Here is a 26,073-nt window from a genome sequence, read left to right on the forward strand (position 1 = left end):
TATAAGGAAGGGCCTATATCAACTATTTCTAAAAACAGCTCTCCTTCACAAAGACTGGCATTTTGAATACAATAAAATCCACACTCAAAATAAAATCTAACAAAATACCTCCATTAACATTAGGGTCATGATACAGTTTCCAGCCTTCAAGTGTTGCAGCTCTCCATGCCTGACCACAACGCTTACAGAGTCTTTGTGCCTTTAGAAACAAGAAAGAGCAGTTACTCACCTGACCAGCATAGCTCATGCACACCTCATTTTACTGTGCTTTCCCTATGTGTTACAGACTAAAGGTGTGCAGCAGGACTATGGCTAGCAAGGCTATCAGCATGTGGTTAACTTCATGTCTGTCACATTGAAAAACTTTTGTTTTCTTAAGCACAATGCATTGCATACTCAGTCTACAATATAATGTAAACTTTTCTTTTATATGTCCTGTGAAACCAAGAAATCTGTGACTTGCTTTACTGCAAGATTTACTTTATTGTGGTGGTCTGGAACCATACTCTCAACATCTCCAAGGTATGTCTGTACTGGATACGTACTGTGCATTATAGAAACATATAAGCAATACATGATGGGATAATTTATGGCACAGTTGTTACAAAGAATGATAACAGCTAGTAATGGCATTTCCATACAGATACAGACTCGTAATGGCCTTTCACTTAACCATCACATGCCTGTCTCTCCTCTGTGATCGTTTCCTTTGTTTCTATACTAACAATTGCTTTGATTTTGGGCTTACCAATAGATTCCCCTGTTGTCCAGAGACATTTTTCTGCCAGAGACAAATTAATCTAAACAGGTTGATTAATCTTGGTTTATGTAAAAGTAATATAAAATAATTCCAATCTCTATGTTGATAGGATGCTATTGTTCATTCAGCCTACTAGAATTTCTTTATGCCAAATGGGACCAATCAGATGAACCTAACACTATACCAGTGAGACAGATAAATGCATCTTTAAAAAAATAAAGCAGTAGCCATTTTTTGAAATAAAAATATAATTCTTGTGGAGGGAAAGAAATGGATATATATTTGGTGGTCCATCATCTCTTTAGGAAACATCTTTCCATTTGGTTCCTAAGGTATGGGTAGGCCTGATCCCATCTCTGAATGCTGGAGTTCACATGTGACCTAGTAAGAATCACTTTCGGGACTCTTGCTGGAAATAACAGGAGACACGTTACGACTGCTAGTATCGCTAGCTGGCAGGGATGCAGCTTGTAGCTGCTGGTGGCCAGTACTGATACACAAGAGTGGCTTCTTGAGAACGAAGCCAGGGAAGGCAGAGCAAGAGCTTGGGAAAAAGTATCCTAATGATGTATTTTAAACCCTGGATTCTGCTTTAAGCTATTAGATATGATAGTTATTCTGTGAGCCAATCAATTCCCCCCATGTAAGTAACGAGAGTTGGATTTTTATCCGTGGCACTTAAAGAGAACCTGTTGGATATAACCAGCTTTACATTACTTTAGATTTACAAATTTTAAAAGATATATTGCTACTTTTATTTATATACACACACATATATAGCAACATGGAAAAATGTTTTGATTTATGATGTGAAAAAGGCAGGAAAAACACTAAATACTGAACCTTTTTGTAAACCAGGCATAAAAGGAAAAATATTGTATGATTCCACTTACATGAAAAATCCAGAATTGGTAAATTGGTAGAGGCAGAAAGTAGACTAGAGGTTGCCAGGGGCTGAGGGAGGGTGGAAATGGAGAGTTACTGAATAATGGTTACAGAATTTCAGTTTGGGGTGTTGAAACAGTTTGGCAACAGTGGTAAAGGAAATGCAATTAATGCCACTGAAATGCACATTTAAAATGGTTAAAACAACATAGTTAAAATGACAGATTGTGTTCTGTATGTTTTACCACAATAATAATAAAAAAAAATAATGTGGTACGCTCAAACTACTGAAGTATATACACACTTGAAGTGGATAAACTGTATGGTATATGCATCATACCTTAATTGTGACATTTAGAAAATAAGCAAAACTCCGAATGAATGTATGATTGTGTTAAAAAGAGGTATAAAAGAAAAAAGGTTGCAAATTACATAAAAGCCACAATCTGGGGTTACATGTGTAGGTAGTGGGAAATTGAAGGTTTTGTGCTTCAAGCCTTTGGTAATAATGATCTTACTTTTGTTTTCTGTTTTTAAAACTACATACTTGTTTGCCATTGTGGTTCCTAATCACTGCTCATCGCTTGACACTGGCTGGGACTTGAACAATGCTTAAAAACCCAAGACTTACTATTGCAAGAAATAATCTAATTTATCTATGCTAAAGGTTTATAACACAGAAAAAAAAAATCATTTTGAACTAACATATACCCCTGAACATGCTTGATCTCATTCTAACATATATCTAAAGATTATTAAATTACCAAGAGTACTGCAAAGTGCAACCTAATATCTTTGTACAAAGCTATAGTACTATGCATCAGACTGCCTTGATGAAAGTCAACAATAGCATCTGGTAAACTGTCCTATTAGATTCTTAACGTTCTAGATACAAGATTTTAACTCTTACAAAGGAGATTACATTTTTAAAAGGTGAGACTAAATGGAAATTCAAGTTCCATTATAGTCTTCAAATGCCTAAATAGTGTCACCTAGAAGAACAATTACGGTTGATTTATTCTCAAGTCTTAAAAATATGAATTAAAAATAATGAGTATATGCCTTGGGTACAGAGCACCAATATAAAGAGGCAATTTCTGATTTTTTTTCTGAGTTGTACAAGTGAGTACACTGTTTTCTGGTGCAATACATTTCTTATTATTGGAAAAGTTCAAACAGGATTTAGATCCAGAAATACTATTGACAAGATTACTGCACGGAGGAGGTACACTAGGTGAGCATAAAGATGCCTTCCAACTTAAAGTCTATGTGTCTTGAAAGTGGACAAGCAGGATACACACTTTACCTCTTCTGTCATTCCAGCTCGGATTAGAGTAAAAAGGTACTTGAGTAATCTGACTTCATCTTCTCTATCCAGGTCATCAAGGGGCATTTTCTGTCTTATGGGAGCATCAGGGTCCTATTAAAATAAAATCACCAGCTATAAACCTTTGTAAACAAATACATTTTAAATTTTAAGTGATGATCAATCTCTCCTGAGTTTATATAACAAGTTTATTTAGGATTTAGTTAAGTAACAAAGAGAATGAAAATGTCACAAGCGTTCCACACAGTCACACAACTTCCTGCTGCACAGGCAAAACAGACTCCACTGGCCACAAGGAGTCTCTGCCAGGCAAGGCAGAACCACCATTAGTTCAGCCCAGTCAATCTAACTATGAACTTTTCATAGTTAAAAATGACTTAATTTTACCCTGTTGCAGCAATTACATGGCCACGTTAATTAGAAACAGAACTAGGTCTAGGTGGAGAACAGCAGAGGAGAAACTGCAGGAAACACAATGTATTCCTTTATAACAAAGTGCTACTGGTACTTCCTATGAACTTAAAAGCAGCAAGCCCATTTTGAGATTAATGCTATATAAAGCATATCCAAGTCCAATAAAATTATTTTAAAACAGATTTTTAATAAAAAAACCTCCTAGACAGCTGTTCCTATCTTTCACAGAAATAAACATACTTTTAAACATATAATTTTTGTAGTAAATAGCACTCAAATGAAAAACTACTTTAACACGACTTTGAGAAAGAAGGGAATCCTTATTTCAAATATATATACAGTAATAATGACTATCAGTTTAGAAAATGAGACACATAATAGGTCAATAGGCTATTTTCACAACTATTCTGCAGACAGATACAATCATTCAATTTGAACCCAATCTCTGTCTGGCAAGAAGAAATCACCACTTTCCAATTGTTAAGAGTAAATGATTTTCAGTTGCATGCTACAGGTAATTTAGCTACAATTTATTTCAGGCTTTTCCAGTGGTTTCCATCAATTTTCATCAAAAACTACTTTTATTATTGCCAAGTGGAATCTTATAAATTTTTTATTATTACACCCAATTTCACTATAAGCATTTAAATCACAGAACTCTATTCCTTTATTACAAAAACTGGACTCCTATTCCGTTCAAATACAGTTATTCCTGTTATTCATATCTTAGAATATCTTTCTAACCTTCTGCTAATTCAGAGTTTTATTTTTACCCCTGCTTTCTACATAAAAGAGCTTTCACAGGTCATTACCTCACAGTTGAAGAGTCAAACCTGGCTTTATTCTACATTAAGTTAAAAATTAATTTTTAAATTATAATGCTGGCAAATCAGGAACACTTTCTAAGCTCCTTTTACAATTTACAATTCATAGGTCATGAATATGTTCAACTACATTCCATCAACTTCAAATGCAACTTAGTCGTTTTAGAGTTAAATAAAGTGAGCAAACTTTAGGAACTTAAAGCAAGGTTCAAACAGAAGAAAAGTTCTCGACCTTAGAAAAATGAATCACTGAACTTTGAAGACAACTTTTATTTCAAAGGCTACTTACCAACTCAGTGACAAGAGAACGGACACTTCCTATGTAAGAGGACAGCTGACGCTGCTTCAAGCTATGCAATGTATTTTCCCTGAAAGAAAAAGCACATTTTTAAAATAGGAGTAGCTTTAATAGGTGTGTGTGCATACATATATACACACACGTGCATGTGTATATGTATATGTATACACATACATATATAAAAGTGAAATCGAATACAAGGGGAAAAAAAGAGTACATAATGAGAAAAAGCATCCAAAGATGCTAAGTGCAGAAGGCTATTTTAGTTCAGAATGATTCTCAACGCATTTTTATGGCCATTCATCAATCTGCTTTTGCCAAGTATCTGCTCAAATATTTGCCCTTTTCCTAAGTTATCTGTTTATTTGTAGCTCTTTAGGTGCCATGTTTCTTACTTTCAATACCTGTTACTTACTTAGAGGCCTCCCTATCACCTCCTCCATTTAGAGTAGCTCCTGCTATCATCCTCCACCCCACAACTGATTTGTTTTTTCCCCCAAAATTCTTAATATCCAACAGGAAATATACTGGCTTACTTGCTAACCAGCTCTCTTAACTATAGAATCTATAAAGGCAGACTTTTGTTTTGCTCAGACTGAATATTTAGTAACAATAAAAATTTGTTAAGAGATGAATAAAAATGTTAAGTGACTTTAAGAACAGAAACTTTGAATAACTTACCAATAAACTGATTTTGCATAAAATTCAATATTATCAGAAAAATCTCCAATTTCGTCTTTGGCAATGCTCTCTAACCAATCTACTACCAGCTAGGGAAAGAAAAAAACAAAAACAAGTATTAACTATAATATCTGTGTTAGTGTCTTTATTTGAAATGGTATGTCTATATTTAATTCAATAAAAGTTTCTAGGGGGGGCCCTTCCGGGTGGTTCAACAGGCTAGGACCCAGCACTGCAAGCTAGCTGCAGCTGCTTCAGTGCAAGTTCAATCCCCACCCTGGAGATGACCCACAGACCTCTCCTGACCTGCCAGCTGCTCCCTTCAACAGTGTACTTCGTTGACCTGCCTGTTCTGCTCCCCACTTTGTCTCTGATGAATTCTCTCACCATCCCTGTACCTCTGGCCTGTACCCCAGTTCTGTACACATAAATAAAACAATCTTAAAAAAAAAATGTTTCTAGGGCAAAAATACTAAGTAGCATTTTTTTTACTTTTTGAAGATATATAAATGTTATGGGAAAGGGATGAAATTTTCTTTGAATGACAAGCCTTTTTCCTGGTTATCCCTATGTCAATACTAGTAGTGAAAACCAAAGAATGGCCCTCCCTGGTGGCGCAGCGGGTTAAAGCACAGCACTGAGAAGCTAAAGTCACTGAGAAGCTAAAGTCGATCCCCCCCTGCCCTGGAGGTGACCACATGGCGGGGCAGACCTCTCCTGACCCACCCGCTGCTCCCCTCGGCAGTGTATTTTGTCGATCTGCCTGTTCTGTTTCCCATTCTGTCTCTGGTAAAGCCTCTCACCACCCCTGAGCCTCTGGCCTGTACCCCAGTTCTGTATGTACAAATAAATAAATCTTAAAAAAAAAAAAAAAAAAAACCAAAGAACAAGGTTCTTAATTCCTTTTACTTATAAATAAAAAGATCAAAAAGAAAAAACTAGAAAAGCACTAAATTAAAAAAATTTAGCTCTTTGTATGTCATTTACTTTTACTTACTCCACATTTCAAAAGAAAAGTTAAAATATCAGTCATACCTGACTTTGTCGCACAAGTGAATCCCTCTGAAACAAAGCTTCCACAACTGCTTTCTCACTGGCATTAAGAGTCTATTTAAAAATAATTTTTGAAGGAAGGAAAACAAAAAAGATGCTCTAAGATTATTATTTCAAGAGAAAGATGAAAGTGAATCTGAAATAAGTATATTTAATCACCCACAAATATTTTATTACAAACTCCTTTCAAAATCCAACAAAAAATCTAATTTCTGCAATTATTCAACTTTACCTTGAACTTCCATTTGATACATAAACCAGAAAGAACTTAGTAGTAATAAATATGGTGAGAGTCAAATCATCACTCTTAGTGCATAAAGGGTTTCCTACTTTGAAAATTAAGAGAATCAATGAGAAACTATTAACGAGTACATTTAATAAATAGTCAAATATAAATAATCTTCCACATGGTTCTGAGTAACATAAAATTGATGGGATGAAATTTGTAAAATAAGCAAAAAATGTCTAAAAAAGTATCTGAAAATTTTAGGTGAAAAAGCAGTTGTAAGAGACCTATAAGGTTAAAATCATTAAAATTATTCTGAAAATGTATACACTTTTTCCTTTTTGACCTTAGTTGATTCAACTATGAATTACTTCTGCAAGAAAATAAAATGTAGCTAAGCCATAAAAGAATAGTTGGTCTTTACAGCTGTAAAGGTATATTTTTTACTAACACTTTAAAGAAGAGGTAATGGTTCTGTTCTTCAAACAGAACATAAAAAAATAATGAAGACTTAGGAACTTGCTGTGGACAGCTAGCACAATTCTAGATGCCAAAGCTGGATGAGAATTAATTCCCAAAAACAAAACATATTTTGAGAAAGTCTACATAAAATATTACTTAATAAAATTTAGTATAATATTCAAGACAGAGTTTATACTATCATGACTGAGTTTATACTACTTGAGGATAATTCAATATTAGAAAAATTATTAATGGAAGCCATTACATTAATAAAGCAAAGTAGTTCTCATATGACTACATTTAATATGGATTCCAACTTAGTCAGGTATAAAATACTTAGCTTGTGGTAAAACAAAAGCATTCATATCAAAAGTCAGGAATAAGAAAAGAATGCCTACTATACTATGGATAATATTGTGTTATGCTCCTAGTCAATGCAATAGGCAAGCAGAAGAAAGAAAATTAGAAAGGCTTAAGGGAAACTCACCATTTGTAGGTGATTATTACCAACACAGAAAACAAACAAACAAAATAAATAAATAAATGCCCTACCAGAGCTAAAAGAGATAACCAAAAAGATCTGGCATCCAAAGACAGAAAAATATGAGTTCTATATGTCAATCACTAATCTCCTATTTGATAGTAATAACTAATTAGAAATGAAGTCGGAAAGAGGATCCATGTACAACAGAGTTCACATAGATTTTTATAAAGAAGGGTACAGATCTACATAGTTATAAAAGAACTAAATAACTAACATGATAAGGAAGTTATTTCAAATTCAGTATTATTTCTATCAAGTATCTAATAGGACTTTTTGGAAAATGGAAATTGTAAAGTTCAACTGGGGAAAAAAAAGAATACATCAATGCATTAATATATTTTAAAATGAGGTGGGAAAGTTAATATCAGCAAATATTAAAGCTTCTGAATTAGAGGGACTTTAATTCACTAGCTTTCTAGTTGTGTAGCACTAGAACCACTCAATAAAACACAAAAGATTCATTAGAGCCATGGTAAATATTTTTATAAATATTTGTAAAATAAATGGTATTGGGATAAATGGATATCCATTTGAAAAAAAAAAAAAACAAATTTCTTACTTGTTTTACAAACTAAAAAAACCTAAGTATGTCCAACAGACTGTCTGAAAAAACTAAGGTACAGTTATTTGCAAGCATACTATAAAAAACTAAGGCAAACCATATGCACTGACATGAGAAAAACTAGGAAATACTGATGAATAAAAAAGAAATTATAATGTCTGAATGGAGTCGTATGTTTAAAAACATACGGTAGGTATAGATGTACAAAGATATAGAGAGAAATATCTGGTACAATATATACCAAATTGTTAGGCTGAATAGGAGGAGAGATAAAAGAGGACTATCACCTTGCACTCTGCAAAATAAAGCATTATTTGACTATTTTATGAGACTGCATCAAGATGGTAGGCAAAATTTAATCCTACTACTAAAAAATATTTTAAAAATGTTAACTACATATAAAGGGAAAAATTAACATAAAACTTACGGCAACTGCAAACATATTTTCATCTTCCAGTGCACACTGTATTCTGTCTCTGGGGAAAATTAACATAAAATGAAATTTATTTCACATGAATATATGAAATCACCTTTAAAGCTAGATATACCATACAACCTGCATTCTACCCAGTATAACTGTATGAAAATGAGTTCCCAATTAATCGTCATACTTTAAAAACAAGATAAGCAGTAAATGTTTTGTTATTGATATCTGAATAAAACTAATCACTAAAAAAAAAAAAGCATACTGCAGCCTCCTTGGTGGTGCAGGGGTTTCGTCTCAGCACTATGAAGCTATTGGCCTACAGTGACTGTGGCATGAGTTTGATCCCCAGCCAGGGAGGTGACCCTCATGGTGCAGCAGACTTCTCCTGTCTTGCCTGGTGCTCCCCTCAGCAGCGTATTTCAGATAACCCACCTGTTCAGCTTCCCACTCTGTTCCGGTGACCCCCTCTCACAGTCCCCTCCACACCTCTGGCCTACACCCCAGCACTTGTGTGCATACGTAAATAAAATAAATCTTTTAAAAAACACACCATAAAAAGCTTTTAATACCTGTTAATGCATACACGTACCATTTTAATAAACCATTTTTACTTGGAAAAAAAAAAAACCAGAATATGACTTTTTCCCAAGATTTTCTCATCAGGATGAGAAAGCAACAGAGTAAGAACCAAAATCTCTGAACATCCGAGAGAAGGAAAAGTTGGTAACTTCTTTTAAATTTCCATATTATGCATTTCAGCTTTCTCCTTTCTCTATTCTCTCCTTAAGTACTGCAGTATTTTTAGCACTTTAAAAAAATCTTTCTATGTATCCAATATTTGGTAGCCACCAGCTTTACGACCAAAATTCCCTCTCCCATCCTAATTTACTCCTGTCATGTAAAGTAATAGAAGTAAACAACAAAAACAGAATCTCTTTTCAAATATACCCTACTGTTACTTTTAAGTTTTCTTAATGGTAATGTTACTTTACCTTGTGTTTATTTCATTTATGAGTTTGAGAACCTTACCTATACAAAGAAGCCAGCAGCCTCCATGTGACCATCTCCTGTTGAAGAAGCCAGAGCATACTGGCTGTTTTTGAAAACTTTTGCAGTCCAGGTGTTGCTCGGCTCACTATTTTACTCAGTATATTCACCTGAGTTAAAGACACAGATATAAAGTTTAATTTTCTGTAATTCTGAGTCAAAATTTTTTGTACCTCATACACAAAGTGCTAAAGTTAATTATGTATATATATATATACTCATATATACATGTTTGTAACTTTTCCTGCCAATCAAATTGTTTTTTTTAATAATTGAAGATAATGTAAGTGTCCTACTACTAGTAATGACCTTAATTTGAGGTTTGTTTGTGTGATGAAATAGGTAAAAGCTTAACATACTCTAGATTTCAGATTCAACAACAACCATTAGTAAACTTTTTTCACCCTGTTATATTCACCCAGAAGGTAAGCTAAATCTAGTCTACCCCTGACAAAATCATAATGGCATGAACCAAGTCATGAGGAAAATTATAAAACACCTGTAAATTTTGCCTGAAAATTTTTAACTATGTAACAAAATTTTCTTAAGACTGACATCAAAACACTGTCATTTCTAAGTAAAACTTAACCAAAGTACCTCCCTATTCTAAAAACAGTGATACTTAACACTATTTATGTGGTTATTCAGGACATGAAGATTATTCAGTCTAGTAGGTTTTCCCAAACTTTAAAAGGTATTAGCATTACATCTGTCTTGAGGCCTGTGTTTAATAAGTGTATTAACTATATCTCACATTCCCTGATTAGATTCCTTCTTTGGAATTCTAATTCCAGTAATTCACTAAGTGGTTATTATTGCTTTTATTATTTAATGAAGTGACTACTTTTATAGTGGAATGATTCAGAGATTGACTACTGAATTCTGAGACTGATGACTGGAATTATTAAAATGCTCTATTCTTGAATGTAATAATTTTTTAAGACCCTTCCTGCTTTTGTTTTCTTAATGGACTTTATTTTTCAGAACAGCTTTGGTTTAATAGCAAAACTGAGTAGAAAGCACAGTTCCTCTTACTCTCTGCTCCCATGTAAGTCCAACCTCCTGGCCACTATCAATTATTTAGCACCAGGACAGTATATCTGTTACAATCAATGAAACCTATGTAGGCAAATCATTATCTCTGGAAGTTCATAGTTTAGTTAGTTGCTTTTGACACATGTCTAACAACATGTATCAATCAGAGTTTCAGAGAATAAATTTATTCCCCTAAAAACCAGCTATGCTCCAACCTATCCAGTGTCCTACCCTCACCCCTCCAGTCCTGGCAACCACTGATAAGTTGTCTTTCTCCTTTTCAGAATATCACTGGAATCATACTGTATACAGCCTTGTTTACCCTGGCTTCTTTCATTTAGTAATCTGCACTTAAGGTTCATATCTTTTCATGGTTTGTAAGCTCATTTCTTTTTAGCATTGAGTAATATTCCACTGTATGGACAGTTTATTTATCTATTCACTTACTGAAGGACATCTGGGTTGCTTCCAAGTTTTGGCAAATATGAATGAAACTGCTATAAACTTCTGTGTGCAGGTGTTTTTGTGGACATAAGTTTTCATCTCACTGGGTAAATACCAAAGAGTATGAGCCCTGAATCATGTTAAGAATATGCTTAATCTTGTAAGAAACTGAGAAATGTTTTCCGAGGTGGATGTACCATTCTGCATTCCCACCAGCAAGTGGGGAATTTCTGCTGCTCTATATCCTTATCTGCATTTGATGGTGTTACTGTTTTGGAGTTTCACCACTACATAACAAGATGTAAGCATCTTGTTTTAATTTGCAATTCTTTAATGACATATAATCTAAAACTCTTTTCACATGCTTATTTGTCATCTGCATATATCCTCTGATAAGATATCTATTGAATAAGTTTACATTGTCTTACCAGTGAGTTTTTTAAAAGTTCTTTGTATATTTTGGATTCTTCTTAAAACAGCAGAACTCTGGGGTCTTCCTGGTGGTGTAGGGGTTAGAGACAGAGCTCTATCAGGGTGCTGACAGCCACTGCAGTATGAGTTTAGAGTTTGATCGCAAGCAGACCTCTCCTGCTTCACCCTCTGCTCCCCTCAGCAGTGTATTTCAGATCTGCCTGTTCTGCTCCCCATTCTCTCTGATGAATCCTTTCACTGTCCTACACTTCTGACTGATACCCCGGTTCTTATGTGCACAAATACGTAAATCTTTAAAAGAAAAACAGCAAAAATACTTCTACTCCAAAAGGAATATTGTATGAACCCTAATATACATAAGACTTGCTCTGGCCTGACCTCTCAACCACACCACCTATACCACTATACCCCTACACTCTATTCCTTAAAGCATGGAAATGAACAAGTTGATGCTGTTAAAAAAACAAAACAAAACAAAAACAGTACTGAAGTTTGACCAGTAATGGAGTCAAATTAACTTACCTGACTACCACAAATGTTTTCATATTCTTCTACAAGGTCAAAAACTGTAGTTGAAGAGTGTTTTAAAAAAGAATGCAGGAAATCTGAAAACATACTCATGGATGCTAGAAAACATTAAAAAGGAACAAAAGTGAAGATAAAGGAACAAAGTGACATACTTCTAGGTAACTGTCTAAAAATGTAAAACATAGCCTTGAGTCCTTTATTTCTTAATGCTTTATTAAAAAATAACTACAGCAAAATACACATAAAATTTACCATCTTAGCCACTGCAAGTGTATCGTTCAGTGGGATTAGGTACATTTATACTTTTGTGATACCATTACCACCACCCATTCACAGGACTCTTCATTTTTCAAAATTAAAACTCAGAATAGCCAAAGTGATCCTGAGAAAGAAGAACAAAACTGGAGACTCCACATGCTTTTATTTCAAACTATATTAAAAACTGATAGTAACTAAAACATGGACAAATAGATACACAGACTAATGAAAAGAATGCAGAAACAAACTCCTGCATATATGATCAATTAGTAATTGACAAGGGAGTCAAAAATAATGGATTTGGAAAAATTGGACAATCACAAGTAGAAAAATGTAACTCAATGCTTATATTAGACCACTCACAAAAATGAACTGGAAATGGATTAAAGATTTAAACATAAGACCTGAAACTGCAAAACACCCCCCCGCCCCCACCACCCCAAAAAGGGGAAAATATTTCTTGAGACTATTCTTTACAATGATTTTTTTTTTACAGTGTAACTACAGCCCATAAATCTGTGTTACATACTTCTAAGTTACAAAAGAAAGATTAGTATTAAGTATTCTCATCAGGAAAAAAGTGTGTGATGGAGGTGCTAGCTAACATTATACTGACAATCATACCACAATAAATAAAAAGTATCAAATCAGTGTTGTGCACCTGAAATTTACACAATGTTATGTATGAGTTATATGTTATAAATAAACTAAAACTCTGTACCTATAAACAATAATCTTCCATTCCCTACCTACCCTCTACCCCCCAGTCTCTGGAACCATTTAGTAAGTGCTCATTGTTGTAGCCTGTCTCTCTAGTTGCTTCTTTTTGAAGGTTGAATAATATACTCATGTAGATATAATATACCATGTAGATATATACACTAAGTTTATCCATTCATCCATCAATGGACACTTAGGTTGCCTTCAATTTGGCTCTTGTGAATAATACTCTTATAAATAAAGATGGAGAGACATATTGCTGAGAAGATAATTTTCTTGAACTTAGTAATTACAAACTTTGTCACAAAATTCAAAGCCATTTTACCAGCTTCTCCGGGATCATCCTCACGTAACATAACAGCGCTGAGAGTGACGTCCTCCGTTACACTGTGGGGCTCTGTGTTTGGGAAGAGCCCAGAACGCTGTGATGAGAATGCAGCAGCCCAGTTACTGTCATCCAGATTAGTTACCTTAAAAAAAAAAAAAGGTTTAGATAAAAATAGAGAAAAGTCAAGGAGATATTTCCAGAAAGACTTTTACACTTATTTTTTAAACTTTTCACCTGTGGTTTTCATTAAAAAAAAAAAAAAAAAAAAAAAAAAAGATAGTTACAGGGGTTATTAAGGAAATTCTATCTTTTTAAAATTTTTTTCTCCTTTGTTCTACTCTGTGCTTTAAAAGAGGCATTAAAGATTGTATTTTGTAAAACTTAGCTGATACTTAGATAAAAGAACAAAGTCCTACTGTCCCACGGGAAATTGTAAGTGACAAATGACCCATTTTCAACAAAATAGGGTAAGTTTAAAAAGGATGAGGAAGGAATTTACAGGCTGAGACTTCAGAGGCATATCAAGCAAAAGCAGTGTGTTAGCCTGTTGGAATACTGATTTGAACACACCAACTTAAAAAAAAGAATTTCACACATCTTAGGAAATATGAACACTTAATGAAATATATATTATAGCGAGTGTATACACACATATAATTAGAAATGCATATATAAACCAAATGGCAGCTTAAAATAATAAAGGAGGCCCTCCCTGGTGGCGCAGCTGGTTAAAGCACAGTGCTAAGAAGCTTAAGCCACTTCCGCATGAGTTCGATCCCCGCCTGTCCTGGAGGTGACCACATGGTGAGGCAGACCTCTCCTGACCCGCCCGCTGCTCCCCTCAGCAGTGTACTTCGAAGATCTGCCTGTTCTGCTCCCCACTCTGTCCCTGGTGAATTCTCTCACCCTCTGCATCTCTGGCCTGTACCCCCGTTCTGTATGAATAAATAAATAAATCTAAAATAATAATAATAATAAGAAGAAGAAAGGAATTGCTGTGTGTACGGGTTAGATGTGTTAAACAGCACTGTGCACTGTGGGTTTTTCTGCAGTTTGTTGAGTTAGAAATGAAGCTTTATTGTAGGTGACAGTTCAGACTCAGTGAGTGTGGGCAGGTTCAGAAGAGATCATGTATTTTGCAGTGTTAGTGTGTAAGTATCAGCTGGCGCTGAATGAAGTATTTATGGGTAAGTGGCATAGAATATCAGAGCTCTGAAGTAACATAGATCAAGTGCACGTAGGTATATAGGAAACAAGATCAAGCATGTGTTGCTACCTCTTGAAGCCAGTCAATGAACACATGGAGGCTCACCTAACCTTGGCATTTCAGACATTTTAAAAATCCACTATAAAAGTGTAAAACTTCACTTTTATTTAAAAATCCACGCTTGAAAAGCCATAAAAATGTACCATTATAAATCAGTTCCCCCAAGGGAAAGAGCCAAAGAGGTAGGAACTATGACTTGAGAACAGTTTTGCTTCAGCTACTGGAAAATAGGTAAATAGCTCATTCTCTTCTGTTATCTATCATTAGTACAAGACACAAAGTGAAAATCTCATAAGGCAATGGCATTTTGTATTCAGAAAAATACTTTAGTTCACAATAAATCTCAATAGACAGACATAATGGTGAATATAGCAAATCATTTTACTTCTTTCAGGGCATGGTATACACAGCTCTAAAAATAAGTAAATAGCTCATTCATAAGTATTTTACTTACTTAGATCCAAGACTATCTTTCATAGTTAATAGTTAATAGTAAAATTAGCAAAACAAATCAAGAAAATACCTTTGATTCAAATGAATTTACAATTAATAATACATATTAGCTCTAGTTTGACCTTTAAGGGAGTAACACTTTTACTATTAAATCTTACAGTTCCTGAACAAATTTTCTTTTATTGAAATCCAGAAGCTAATTCATGTTTTTAAGTAACACAAGATATGCTGCCAAAATCAGTTAGATTTATAAACAGAGTAAAACTGTTCACTGACTAAATCACTGGTAGGTATTAACACACTAAAATCCACAAGACTATAATAAATATTTTAAAGGTCTGTTCAACCTTCAAAAACAAGGAGAGGTTTAACATGCAAAACCATTCTCAGGAAACACCTTATTTCCATCATGTAAAAGTCTCTTTAATAAGCACAGAACCAATCACAGGGGAGTTATTCTCATCTTGTTTTTAGAACTGTGTATTCCGTAACTACTCCACCAATAAAACACCTGCTTCCTGTCCCACTAGACATAACTGATTCTTCTTTTTTTTTTTTGTAAGTTTTTGTAACACCTAGTTCAAGTCATTAATGGTACATCACAATTTACATTTTTTCTCATGCTATCATAAATATTGTTCCATGGTGACTCGTAAAGAGTGTCTTACCTACTTTCCCTCCAATTTTCCCTTATCTTCCTTTTAATTCCTTATCTCTCTTCCTGAAGATATGCTGCCATCAATCATGTTTGGCTTCCTATTCTTCTTATTCTTCTATGTGTCAAAGAGAGCTCAGCTCTTATACCTACTAGCAATCAATCACATAATTTATTTCTTCTGGGCAGAAAACTGACAGATTAAAACAGTGTATCTGCATATAAATGTTGCTGGTGTTACAGCTACCAACCAACTGTGACATGAGATGTTTAAAGGCTTCAGTTTTCTGGATGTCTCACCAAAAAAGTATTCCAAGAAACAGAACCTAGTTATATTCCTGATGAATATGATTTCAATTTTCATTAAGAAGATTTTAAGCAAATGTTAAGACTTTCATAAAAGGAAAAAAAAATATCAGGCCCATTTTCCTACATACCATAGACAGATTTCCCAAGAACCCAGAAGACTGCGTAAGTCGAGGAGACCTCCCTCCTGTTCCAAGAAGGGAAGCAACATCTGGCTGCCTCAGTAAACTCCGGTTTGGTGGTGTAACTATAAACAAGAAATGAGTAAAAAGAATACCAAATGCATGAGCACTTACTGTGGAAGTGAAACAAGTATGTAAGTATAACTTTGAATTTTCATTTAGCTCCAACTAATAACTATCTTAAATATTAACATTTTCGTGACATAAAAGAGACAAGATAACAAACAGTTGTGGAACTACTAACCCCTTGCAGCAACTGCCATTTGTGTCACAGTTTTCTAAATTTGTTTCTGAGACTAGTCTATTAGGAAGAATTTTTATTGACATAAAGATGCTATAGCATCTTAGAACATTAATGAGCAGTGAAAAAAAGGACACTAATAGGTCATTGTATTCTTCCTACACTAATTTTTAAAAACACACTGGAGGCAGTATAATATAGTAGAAATGGGTGTCTAAGTAAGCAGGTATTTGAAAATTGGTTCCATTACCTTACATACTACCTGCATGAATTAACCCTTTTAAACCTCATTTTCAGTTTAATAAAAAGATCTAATATTTACATCTTAGTTACTATATATTTATGTAAAGTTCAGTGTCTTACATCTGGTTAAGAGTTCAACAAATATAACTCAGTTTGTTTTTAGTTCATGATATGATAACCAAATGTGTGATGTGTTAGTTGCTCTCATCATCATTATTAAAAACTTTAAGTAGCACTGGACTATGGTGATGGCACATGGGTGATTTGGTGATGGGATACTCAACGGGATTATAACTGAGATGGAAAAAAGAACAAAATAATGTAAAAACAAACTATTATATTGTTAAAAGAAAAAAAAACCCTTAATAGTAAAAACATCTTACAAGGTGGTCGAAATGAACTAGGAGTCTGAGGTATAACTTGGTTTCTTGGTGTGCTATTAGTAAAAATTTCATCCTGGGATGGTCGAACTGTAGGAAGAGTTAAGAAAAATTGCCAACATAAAAGACACCATTAAAGTTAGTATAAACCATATTTACACTATACAAAATACATTAATACATTTTTCAAGAACTAGGTATTTGATAGCAATTGTTTTTTCTATTAAAACGATTAAATAACCCCCTCTATCATTTACATAGTCACGTATCAGAATTACTACTCACTGAACTACTCTTTAGTTGGGATTTCAAATATAAAAAGGTCATCTAATCTGAGTAGAATCTAACCACACTGGTAATCACCAGTAAAATGGTGATTTCCTAATTTTAGGGAGGAAATTTTAGCAATATATTTATCAAATAACACACCTGTGGAGTTAAAAATAATTTATTTCTACATTTAATTATTATAACTAGTGTTTAAAGTGTCTCATAAGAGAATTTTATACTGACTGCAAAATGTTGCAAATTTTTTTATGATGATGGTTAAAATGCAAAGGATACGTAAAACTCTTTTTTGAGCGCTCTGTTTCCGTGCAGTCCTCGTCACTTCTGCCTCCCGCACCACAGGGGATGACATCTCTCCAAAACTGCTCCTGAAATAGCATCATCAGTACCATGTAAATGAAACAATGTGGCCTTTATGAAGAACTTTACCATCAGAAATAGACCCTAATTTTGTCAAGGCAGACAGAGATCACTGCAGTCGCCAAGATTTCTATCCTTTTGTTGACAATATACTCCAGATCTAAATCCTTCTTTAAGTCCTGCAAAATCTTACCTGCACAAAGAATTCTTTGACTTTGTAGCACTCACTGCTGTTTTCTCTTACAGAATAAATTTCAACACTTGGAATCTACACTGAAAACACTGTTTTAGAGCATTGCTTCATGAAGAATATAGTGAACTCCACACAAGATTGAGGAGTTTCCTAAAAGTGCACGAAGTATCCCTTAAAAAAAAAATTGCACTTTTCAAATATGTCAGACCATATATACTACAAAAACAATGCTATTTGACCTGGTGGCATGGTCGGTTATGTAAAAAAGGAATCCTAGTAAATTGGACTAAAATAACCCTTCAAGTTACTTCTTTCCAGAACAAAGAAAGAGACTCTAAGGGTGTCTCCTGTGTCTTGGTATTACCATAGTCACAATGTTTGAGAATCTTTCTCAAGATTTCCAATGGTTTAAACACCAAATTGTGTGAATTAACAGGTTTTTGTTTTATGACAAGTAATTTTTTTCCTCTACATATAACCTTCAGCTAGGCACTCCCTGGCGGTGCAGCAGGTTGTAGTGCTGCACTAGGAAGCTAAACGAAGCCAAGGCCGCTTCAGCATGAGTTCTATCCCCCCCCTGGATGTGAGCCACAGGGCACAAAAGACCACTCCTGTCTCGCCCCCCCTCAGCAGTGTACTTTGTCGAGATGCCTGTTCTACTCCCCACTCTATTTCTGCACCTCTGGCCTGTACCCCATTTCTGTATGCATAAATAAATAAAATTTAAAAAGAAAACACCTTCAGCTAGCTCTCTGACCTACAGAGTCAAATCCAAATTTCCTGGTATAGTTTTTACAATCTGACCTCAAATTCATAGGTTCAGCCTTATGTCAGCCACAAAGCACCCCTAAAGAAATATTTAGTGCAGGTGATCATTCAGCTATACAAAGACATACACTTTCATTCCTGGAAGCCTTTGTACATGCTGTTTCTTTCAGCACAGCCCACCTGTACTCTGTCTTCCCGGTAAACACTTACCAAGCAGGCTCTGAGTGCTGGAGACCCACGTATCTATCAATAGATGGAAACTTGGTTCGTTTTTTTTTTAGCTTCCTAACTTTTTGATCAAGTTCCTAAACCCTCTAACCTGTGTTATCTATGAAAAGAGGATGACAGTAACACCCCATAAGATTGTAATGATGACTAAATTAGCTAACAAAATAGTCAAAGCGGTGCTTAGGCACTCAATGATGGCTATTAGCACTCAAATACCAACTAAAAAGCAACCTCTTTTGAGAGGTCTTCCAGATACCCGCTGCGACAGGGAAAATTAATTGCTCCTCATTTTTTTTCCCACAGAGCAACACAAAGCACTTATCACTTTGTACTGTCAGCTTGTCTCCTTTACAAAGAATTGCGCGAAGCCAAGAACTTTGAATAATTCATTTTCATCGCAGGCAACTAGCACCGTACAGGGTCATAAAAAGAACTCAATTCAATAACTACCTGATGCTGGAACGTGGAATCCGAAAATTTGGGCTGAGATCTGAATTGCATCACTGACTGTTTTTATGATCTCGGGTAGGTGAGTCAACATGTCAACTACCAGGCCACCTCTCGCACCCCGCCCACCCCGGGAGTGAATTAAGTGCGAAAGCCTAGAATGGCTAGCAGAGCCGCGTGGGAACACAAGAAATATTATTAACCGCATCGTTCCCAGTCCCAAGCACCTCTCTTCCTCCCATCAACCGCTGTCTTCCAGCCTAGCAAAGAAATCTTAGGGTCAGCTCCTGGGCCCTCTGCGTTTTCCTCTTGGAGTCGGGTTTCACTTATTTCGTTGCACCAACAAGCAGGAGGGACAAGTCTTGGCTCAGCTGTTCCCCACAGCACTGACCTGTCCATAGCGGCAGCCTTCTCCACCCAGAACCTTGCAAACCCTACTCCAGCTTAGACGCCGCGTTTCAGCCTTCCCGCTCTCCGGAAGTAAACCCTTCCACCCGGAAGCAAATTCTCGCTAAGTGCGCGATTGAAAAAAAGGGATAGGATGAGAGAACCAACTTTCCAATCAAGCGCAGGGTGCTAGCCGCTTACGCCGCAGGTCCGGTCTGCGCAGGCGTAAGTTAAACCAATGTGGGAAGGCGGTGGCGGGAGGGGCGGGACCAGAGACGGTAGGGGGCGGGGCTTGCTGTGGTTGGGCAGGTCGCACTTTGCCTGACAGGCACTAGTGGGCGTGGTCTAAGTGCCGGGTTGTCCTATGGGAAACGTGGCGCGTATTGGATAGTGAGAGCTCAGAAAGATGTGGAATTTTTCTGTCAGGAAGTCCCTGGACAGGCATTCAGAAGGCAGGCTCTGCCCTGCACCCTGAGGGTCCCTGTCTCTCACTGTATTCACGTTATTCAAGTTATAGTAATCTCCCCTACAAATTTTGAAATTGTTTTCCATAAAACAATTAGTTTTCTATTAAAATATTATGGAAATAATATTAGTTTCCATAATAGTTTTATGGAAAACTATTTGTTCTTTGCTTAGTATTTTTCTTATTAAGGAGAAAAATAACCTGTTTTAAAAAGTCTAGAAGCAGCATAAAAGATAATGGTATTGCTCTTTCAAATTGCCACCTAAAGAGGAGTTGAAAATTTGTTATAAGCCTGGGAAAAGACCTTTCTGGAAAGGCCTCTTCGTACAACATGGCGTTTTGAAAAAAGCATAGGGTTTTGGGATCATGTAGGCTGGAATCCCTGACCGTGCAGATTCCTCAAAAACACCTGGAAAATGCCATTAAAAACAAGAAATTAAAAGTATATTGCTCATAGAAAGTCATCAAAACGTTAATTTTGTCCTGTAATAACCTAGTTGGTGAGTCCCACCATGGTGTTCTTCTGTTCTAATTTTTTTTGCTTGCAAAAATATACCTATTATCTTCTAAAAGTTAAATATGGTCTTGATGTCATTTTTTGAGCTCAGGGTCCTTGGGTTCACTCTGGGAAAGATTTCACCAGAGCTCCCCTTTCAGAGGCACTAGATGAGATTCTCCATGAGGCAGAAACTCAGTTATATTTAAAGAGTAAGCTTATTAGAAAGAGACAGGAGAGGAAAAGACACTTGCATAGACAGCCGCAAGCAGGCAGAAAGAGCTGCCCCTAAAGGGACAGGTTTGCAGGGAAAGAGACCTGCATGGCTGCAGGCGGGCGGTCTTAGGAGAGTGGACTCCATTGAGGAAGGTCAGTGCAGAGAAGTTCTAGCATGGTACAGGTCACCAGCAGGCAGAACGCTGCTGCCCTGCAGAGGGAAGAAGCACCTGCATAGGCAGAGGTAGGCAGAGGAGTATCTGCCTGGTGCTGTGCTGGTGGAGAGACTGCCCTGATATAGACAGCCTCTCCCTGGGAAGGGCTCACTCCCAATGAGCCTAGGTTTGTTGTCTTTGATTAGAATCTGAGATTCCTGATAGGCTTCATCACCTATCTTTATCTTCCACCTTTTGGATTTGAGCTTCAAACACAGCCCCCAACAGTCTGTTATCTGCTCAAACTCCTTCAGATATTCAGGCATCCCAGGGGCATCCCAGCACGGGTTGACCTTGATTTTATGGTTGTGTCAGTTGCTGCACCAGCCCCTTCTACCCATCCCTTTATGTGACTCAGTCTTGTGATGCCTCCCCTGCATTCCTTCCTCCATCAGTCTCAAGGATTGTTTCCTGTGTTGGAGCAAGTTTATTCAAAATGTGAGCCAGTAGCTCAGGTTCTTGTCCTGTGTCTTCCAGCAAATGTATTCTGATGCATACAAATGTATATATGTTCATGCTTAAATGAAAACACTGCCTTGCTCAAGACCACAATTTATGAATAAAATATACTTAATATACATAAACATATTTTATTTATATGTAATACGGTGGACCCAGATCCCACCACCACATCATACAGCATTGCTTTACTGGGAAGATCGACAAGTAAATACCCACAAAACAATATTTTATATGTATGTGTGTAGCATGTTATTTATGCATATATAAATATAATATGGTGCTCATATATGATATGTAAATATATATGCACCATTATAGCCCTACATTTTTTATTTAATACAACTGTCTGCTCAAGATGTGTCAAATCTTAGCAATCAGAATGAAATTCTAAAACATTTTATCCAAAAGTAGCAATGACATAGCAAAGCAACTGAACAAGCAGTGGTGTGAGTGTATTTCAGAGATAATCTGTGATTTAAAGTTTGATTCACATAGCTCAGATAGCAAAATGTAGAGAAAAAAATGTCAAAATTGAAGAAGTTCATTAATGAGGGGAAGGAAAATACACCCTGTGTGCCCTCCAAGATTTGAGTGTGTTATTTGAACTTCATGTACAGGAGAAAAGCTAATGGAAGGACTCAAAAAGACACTGATATGCTTCTAGTAAAGGATGTGGTTGTGTAACTAGCGGGAAGCTATTGATCAAGTACATTATGTCTTCTCCGATATGACTTTCTTTGTTGAAGCAAAGGTAGTATCTGATTTGAAGAAAAATACTTCACTGAGTTCAAATGGGGTTCAGGACTTAAATGTGGAACCTTGTTGACATTTGTCTATCTTCCAGTAAAGCAATGTAGTGTAGTAGGATTGTGGCCAGTACACTTTTGGTGAGTTATTTCACCTTTTCTAGAAACTGAAATAATGAGTATTTTCCTCAAAAGTCTGTATTGGTGATTAAATAATATTTATGGAGCTATAAGAGGTGGTCCGTACACAAACACTCCTTGGGTTGATTCCTGGCTACCCCGCAGTGGGTTTTGGACAAATTACTTTTCTATGCTTCTGAATAGTGAGAATAATAGTACCTACTTTTTAGATTTATTGTGAGGATTAAATAAAGTGATATATTAAATCACATAGAGCAGCGTTTGATATATAATAACCACTCAATATAGTACATGCACTCCATATTGTAAATATTCAATGTAAGTGTTAGTTAGCTCTTTTACCTTTTTCAGTTTTAAGAAGGTAGGAGTCATATTTGTTTTATTCACATCTGCTTACTACTGTCACTTATGTATTCAATAAACGTTTCTTGATTGAGTGGATCATTTTCAATCAATATACTTGTATCCAATTCTCAAAAAAAGTCTATTAAGAGTATTAACATTTGTATAATCAAAATAAATTTATGTTCAGTTTTTATTATATTCAATTATATGTAGATACTTTCAGTACTCTGCTTCGTCAAAAGATCTGTCATCTTAATCTTGTGGCTCTTAAAAACAACAGGAAGAGCTCTTGAATAATTTATGTTTTTTCATTCTTTCAAATTGTGCTCAATTTAAAGGGGAAAATAGAAGGATGAAATGTAAAACTTTACAATTTCAAGTCACACTTTTAATGCTAATCTGTGATTTAAATGTTGATGTTTCACATGAAAGCATATTGTATTATTACCGCTTAGGATTTTAACTGTATGGCCCTCCCTGGTGGCACAATGGGTTAGGACACAGCACTAGGAAGCTAGCCACAGCAGCTTTGGTGTGGGTTCGATCCCTGGCCCTGGAGGTGATCCACATGGTGCAGCAGACCTCTCCCGTCTCTCACACTGCTCCTCTCAGAAGTGTATTTCAGTCAATCTGCCTGTTCTGCTCCCCACTCTGTCTCTGGTGAATCCTCTCACCCTCCACACCTCTGGCCTGTACCCCAGTTCTGTATGCATATTAAAAAAAATCTTAAAAAAAACAAAGAAATCTCACCTCCTTTAAAAAAAAAGAATTTTTACTGTAAGGGTAAGTTCAATACAAGTTTCACTGTGGTTTGTTCTTCTAATGTCTTAAAGATAAAGTAGTTAATGTCATTTTCAAAGTAATGGTGAAATGCTGACCAAAAGTTTGCCAGACAAATAAATCAATTGCAATGACTCTTCTTTACAGACATCTCAGGCCTCATCAATAGTGGAGATGATCTTGGGTGCAATTGAAAAGCTAAAATCATTATCCCAGTTGATATAGGACATTTTCCAGCTAAACCACAAAACTATTATTGCAGCTTATGCATTTTCCTTTGCTGTTTTCACATACTTCTTTGCTTGGCATACAAATTCTGTAAATCATACACACATTCACATTCCTGAAGAATGATTATTAAAGCCCCACAGAGAGCACTGCTTTGGTCTGTTTTCTCTAAATAGTACAATTTGTACTTTGTTTAGATTTTATTATGAAAAAAGTTCGCTAACATGATGAAAATTACCTCCCAAATTCAACTCAATTTGGTAAGGGAAGTCACACTACAAGCTTTTTTCCCCCTCTGTATGTTTTAGTTCTGATTGAATCCTCAATCCTACCTGTTCAATGGGTTGAAGGCAGGAAGTCCAACCTTGTTATCTCAGGAGGGAAGGAGATTCTCAGGGGTTTGCTAAACCCACAGCTAAAGCCATTTCTTTTTCAGTTCACTCTAATACAGGTTATCTCTGGGCCTCAGTTAAAGACAGGAGGCACATCAGCTCTAACAGGGAGTGAAGTGGATATCGGAGGAGAGTGTGCACAGAAAATAAAACCACATCATTATCCGAATAATCACCTTTTGAGAAGCAATGTAATGAAAATTCAAATAAATAATGAGTTACCATATATGTACATTCATCTTTGTCTATAAGTATTTTCTAATTAGAGGGTCTATGAAAAATTATCCTTCAGAGATTTACATTATGCTATGAGTTCTGAAAAATATTTTAGTTGCTATTTTAATGACTGAAAGTGTAGCACATTTAGTTCATAAGTTAAGAGCAGGAACTAACTTTTTAAATACTTTGAGTATATTTTGAGCTACAAACATTGACATATAAGAGCAAACTATGCAGATTCTATAAATAGTGCATTTAAAAGCACAAAATGATAGATAGAATGTAAGTATTGACAAAGCAATATAACAAGAAGAAAAAGCTGTGTCTGTGCCTTGAAACTTATTTGGAAGCTTAGTCTATTCTGCAAAAGGGCATTAGGTAAGTCTGTTCTTTAAAATCCATCCTGGTTTCCTATTTGCAATTTTTAAATGATCGGGTTTAATCTTTAGAAAAGTGCTGGTCATTACAGGGGAGAACTTCGGTATCTGTCCTTTACAAGAAGCAACTGAAGTTCTTCAGCTGTATGAAAAAGTTGAATTTAGGGTATTAGAAAAAAGCTAATTAGCTTTTTGAGTAATGATTTTTATTCTGACTTAAGTATGAAGTTATGATGACTTAATTATTAAAAAATTTGCATTTAGAGATAGCATTTCATTATTAGGAAAAAAGAAATAACACTGGCATAGTGTACACATTATGCCTCTGTGTTTGTACTCCTATTTTACATATAATAACATTCATTTAATTTTTATATGAACTTATTCTAGAAACTGTCTTTTACTTGCTATAGACAGTGTGGATTTTCTATACCTTTCTGATCCTGCTTCCTCTACTCCTCACTACCTTTTTGCTTTTCTTCACTCACATTTACAGTAATACCTCATTTCCTCACTACCTACATTACAACCAGGTGTATATATTCTTCTGTACCTTTTTCAGATGCGCACACACACACATAGCACAACTCTGCTCTGTCTTTTGCCTTGTTCATTTTCAGTGCCTTATAGAAATCTTCTAAGTCAACATTAAATATCGAGTTCATTTTTTTTTTAAAGATTTATTTATTTATTTGTGCATACAGAACTGGGGTACAGGCCAGAGGCTCAGGGGCGGTGAGAGGCTTCACCAGAGACAGAGTGGGGAGCAGAACAGGCAGATCTACGAAGTACACTGCTGAGGGGAGCAGCGGGCGGGTCAGGAGAGGTCTGGCTTGCCATGTGGTCTCCTCCGGGGCAGGCTGCAGGCGGGAATCGAACTCATGCGGAAGTGGCTTCAGATTCTCAGTACTGTGCTTTAACCCGCTGCGCCACCAGGGAGGGCCTCGAGTTCATTTTTAATGACTGCATAATATTCTATGTGTGCATGATTCATAACCTATGGGATCATTTTTTTCTTAGTAGTCATTCACTGTTTCTCTTTTTTTTCTTCAACACTATGATAGTAAATAGTTCTTGTGTACATATTTTTCATTTCTTTAAAGTAACTATTAGAAGTAGGATTTCTGGGTCAATTATGCCAATTTTGGATTTTAATAGGTATTAATGCAGATAAAAAAATTTGGTTGACCTGAAGGCTGTACAAGATACAGTCTCATCAGCAATGTATGACTTGTTTCTTGCTCTCTACCCTTCCTTTGTAATTATATTAGCTCTTTATAATTTTTTCATGTGTTTGGTTCTTTCATATGTTAGGGAAACTTCCCTTCCCCATTTGG

At 35.8% G+C, this 26,073-nt stretch overlaps 1 protein-coding gene across 1 annotated transcript in view; it reads right to left on the reverse strand.

Moving 5' to 3' along the window:
- NUP107 (nucleoporin 107kDa) overlaps positions 1–19,769 on the reverse strand; it is a 31,192-nt gene extending 11,423 nt beyond the window's left edge. The window contains exons 1-13 of the mRNA XM_004675908.1: positions 19,658–19,769; positions 17,547–17,638; positions 16,986–17,072; positions 16,068–16,183; positions 13,253–13,397; positions 11,944–12,047; positions 9,493–9,620; positions 8,464–8,512; positions 6,225–6,296; positions 5,190–5,278; positions 4,500–4,578; positions 2,952–3,065; positions 109–199 (exon numbers count right to left, since the gene is read on the reverse strand). Coding sequence (XP_004675965.1) covers positions 109–199; positions 2,952–3,065; positions 4,500–4,578; positions 5,190–5,278; positions 6,225–6,296; positions 8,464–8,512; positions 9,493–9,620; positions 11,944–12,047; positions 13,253–13,397; positions 16,068–16,183; positions 16,986–17,072; positions 17,547–17,638; positions 19,658–19,665 — 1,174 coding nt within the window. The 5' untranslated portion in view covers positions 19,666–19,769. The remainder of the gene's footprint in view (positions 1–108; positions 200–2,951; positions 3,066–4,499; positions 4,579–5,189; positions 5,279–6,224; positions 6,297–8,463; positions 8,513–9,492; positions 9,621–11,943; positions 12,048–13,252; positions 13,398–16,067; positions 16,184–16,985; positions 17,073–17,546; positions 17,639–19,657) is intronic.
- Positions 19,770–26,073: the final 6,304 nt, after the last annotated feature.

This window comes from Condylura cristata, unplaced genomic scaffold (genome assembly GCF_000260355.1).
Source record: "Condylura cristata isolate star-nosed mole 26May11 unplaced genomic scaffold, ConCri1.0 scaffold00004, whole genome shotgun sequence".
Lineage (NCBI taxonomy): Eukaryota > Metazoa > Chordata > Mammalia > Eulipotyphla > Talpidae > Condylura > Condylura cristata.